This window comes from Eimeria mitis, genomic scaffold (assembly GCF_000499745.2).
Source record: "Eimeria mitis Houghton genomic scaffold, Emh_scaff2420, whole genome shotgun sequence".
Taxonomy (NCBI): Eukaryota; Apicomplexa; class Conoidasida; order Eucoccidiorida; family Eimeriidae; genus Eimeria; species Eimeria mitis.
The window spans coordinates 1-3,078 of NW_013570759.1; the positions used below are offsets into that span (position 1 = coordinate 1).

Consider the following 3,078-nt stretch of genomic DNA (forward strand, 5'->3'; position numbering starts at 1 on the left):
TACCTCTCTAAGTGCTGGGTTTTTTTCACAAAGATCAGCTTTATTACCAACAAGCATGATGATGATATCTGGGTCTGCCTTTTGTCTTAGTTCTTCTAGCCATTTACTAGCATTTATAAATGTTTGTTTTTTTGTTATATCGTAAACTAACAAAGCACCAACAGCTCGCCGATAGTGCGCTGATGTTATGCTCCGGTAACGCTCCTGGCCTGCTGTGTCCCATATCTGCAGCAGCAACAGCAGCAGCAGCAGCAGCAGCAGCAGCAGCAGCAGCAGCAGCGGCAGCAGCAGCAGCAGCAGCAGTAGCAGCAGCAGAAGCAGCAGCAGTAGCAGCAGCAGCAGCAGCAGCAGTAGCAACATACTTGTGCTTTTATCGTGCCCCTCACAGCAAGGGGCAATGTCCTTGTGGAGAACTCTACGCCATCAACAGCAGCAGCAGCAGTACGAACAGCAGCAGCAGCAGCAGCACCAACCCCATCACCAGCAACAGCAGCAGCAACACGAACAGCAGCAGCACCAACCCCATCACCAACAGCAGCAGCAGCAGCAGCAGCAGCAGCATACCTGTGCTTTCACAGTCCCCCCCACCGCGAGTGGCACAGTCCTAGTGGAGAACTCAACGCCATCAACAGCAGCAGCAGCAGCACGAACAGCAGCAGCACGAACAGCAGCAGCAGCACCAACCCCATCACCACCATCACCAACCCCATCACCATCAGCAGCAGCAGCAGCAGCAGCAGCAGCAGCAGCATACCTGTGCTTTCACCGTCCCCCCCACCGCAAGCGGCACAGTCCTGGTGGAGAACTCAACGCCGATGGTGGCGGTGGGGTTTACTGGTAGGGTGCCTCGGGTGTATCGACAGACTAAATGGGTTTTGCCTACGGTTGCATCGCCGAGTAAAATTATTTTATATAAATGTTGATAGGCATCGCCGCTGCTGCTGCTGCTGCTGCTGCTGCTGCTGCTAGGGTTCATATCACTCATTGCTTCTGTTTCGTTCTTCTGCTGCTGGCGGATATAGGGGCTACTGCTGCTCGTGGTGTTCTTGCTGCTGCTGCTGCTGCTCCTGCTGCTGCTGCTGCTGCTGCTGCTGCTGCTGCTGCGGCGGCGGCGGCGGCAGATGCAGATGCGCGCTGTAGTTCAAATTGCGTCAACGCGAATATATTGAGTTATATAAAACCATTGGCTGCGGGCACACCCTGCTGCTGCTGCTGTTGCTGCTGCTGCTGCTGCTGCTGCTGTTGCTGCTGCTGCTGCTGGGGAATCGCTTCCGTAGGACAACTGCAGCAGCAACAGCAGCAGCAGCAACAGCAAAGAAAGCAAAGGGTGTGCGTGTAGCAGCAGATGCCTTGCTGCTTGTCTCTCCTCTGGGGGGTGAGGGTCTGCTGCTGTTTCTGCTGCTGTTGCTGCTGCTGCTGCTGCTGCTGTTGTTGTTGCTGCTGCTGCTGCAGTTGATGCTGCTGCTAATCTTACGAAGAACAAACACACAACACAGCGGCCCTTCAGAGAGCGTCGTCGCTGTTGCTGCTGCTGCTGCTGCTGTTCTTGCTGCTGCTGCTGCTGCTGCTGCTGCTGCAGAGAACAGCAGCAGCTCCTCTCGCTGTAGACGCGCAGCTAAAAGATATTTAGAGTGTTGAGGTGTACGTACACCCCAGATTACAGAAAACACACAACGGGGGGCCCTGGGGACGCTATGGGTCAGCCAAGTGTCGGCGACGCCGCAGCAGCAGCAGCAGCAGCAGCAGCAGCAGCAGCAGCGGGAGCAGCAGCAGCAGGTGTTCTCGTGTGTCTTGTTAGATCCTTGAGAATAAAAACATCTCAAATGCCAGAAAATAAAAGAATGCACAGCAATTCAGCCTGTGCGTCTGCTGCTGCTGCTGCTGCTGCTGCTGCTGCCGCCGCCGCTGCTGCTGTGGCTGCTCCCGAGCCGCAGCCGCCTGCGCTGAACGCAGCAGCAGCAGCAGCAGCAGCAGCAGACAAACTGGGGGTTTATGTTAAGGGAATAACCTCTTCCCTCCATCACAGCAGCAACAACCAGAAGATAAAGAGAAGTTTATTATTTCTGCTGCTGCTGCTCTTGCTGCTGCTCCCGCTCTTGCTGCTGCTGCTGCTGCTGCTGCTGCTGCTGCTGGATCGCCTCTTTCTTACTTCAATGAGTCGGCCCCGCCGCTGACCCCTCCTCTCGTTGGCCTTGCCCGTGAGCGCAGCAGCAGCAGCAGCAGCAGCAGCAGCAGCAGCAGCAACTGCAGCAGCAACAACAGCAACTGCAGCAAATGTAGCAGCAGCAACAGCAGCAGCAGTGAAATGTAGACTCGTTGGTTGCTGCACACGAGGCCTGAGAAGCAGCTCACTGCCGTTTTGCTGCTGCTGCTGCTGCTGCTGCTGCTGCTGCTGTTGCTGTTGTTGCTGCTGTTGCTGCTGCTGCGTCTGTGGGCTTCTCTTGAATATCTTGATGGAGTGTCTGTCCTGCTGCTGCTGCTGCTGCTGCTGCTGCTGTTGCTGTTGCTGCTGCTGCTGCTGTTGCTGTTGCTGCTGCTGCTGCTGTTTCTCAGCGGGGACCTTTCTGCTGCTGCAGCAACGATGGCAGCACCGCCGGTAGGTTGCTGTCTTTGTCTTTGTCTTTTTTTATTTATTTTTTTGTTTATTTATTTTGTTTGTTTCTCTGTGTCTTCTGTTTGTTTGTTTATTTGTTTTTTTTGTTTTTTGTTTGTTTGTTTGTCTCTGTTTGTATCTTTATGTTTATATTTCTTTATTTGTCTCCTTTTGTTTCTCTGTATTTATTTTTTTGTCTGCTTTTTGTTTTTCTTTGTTTTTTTTGCTTTTATTTATTTCTCTTTATTTGTTTGTCTTTTTTTGTTTGTCTCCTGTTGTTTATTTACATATTTGTTTTTGTTTTTTTGTTTTTGTTTATTTGTTTTTGTTTGTTTATTTGTCTCCTTTTGCGTATTTTGTCTCTTTTTTCCTTCTATTGTTCTTCTGTCTGTCTCTCTGTTTCTGCTGCTGTTGCTGCTGCCTTTGCTGCTGCTGCTGCCGCTGCTGCTGCTGCTGCTGCTGCTGCTGCTGCTGCAGGGGAAGGA

General features: G+C 52.1%; 2 protein-coding genes across 2 annotated transcripts in view; one reads left to right on the forward strand and one right to left on the reverse strand.

The window, feature by feature from the left end:
- Positions 1-182: 182 nt before the first annotated feature.
- On the forward strand, positions 183-608 carry EMH_0053560 (uncharacterized protein; the record flags this gene model as incomplete). Its single annotated transcript, XM_013497024.1, has 1 exon — positions 183-608. The coding sequence occupies one exon, from the start codon at positions 183-185 to the stop codon at positions 606-608; it is 426 nt and encodes a 141-aa protein (XP_013352478.1).
- A 417-nt stretch (positions 609-1,025) lies between these two features.
- EMH_0053580 (uncharacterized protein) overlaps positions 1,026-3,078 on the reverse strand; it is a gene marked incomplete at both ends in the record, with an annotated part of 5,484 nt that continues 3,431 nt past the window's right edge. Inside the window, 4 exons of the mRNA XM_013497025.1 lie at positions 1,026-1,134; positions 1,311-1,573; positions 2,150-2,244; positions 2,353-2,570. Of these exons, the coding sequence (XP_013352479.1) occupies positions 1,026-1,134; positions 1,311-1,573; positions 2,150-2,244; positions 2,353-2,570 (685 nt within the window). The remainder of the gene's footprint in view (positions 1,135-1,310; positions 1,574-2,149; positions 2,245-2,352; positions 2,571-3,078) is intronic.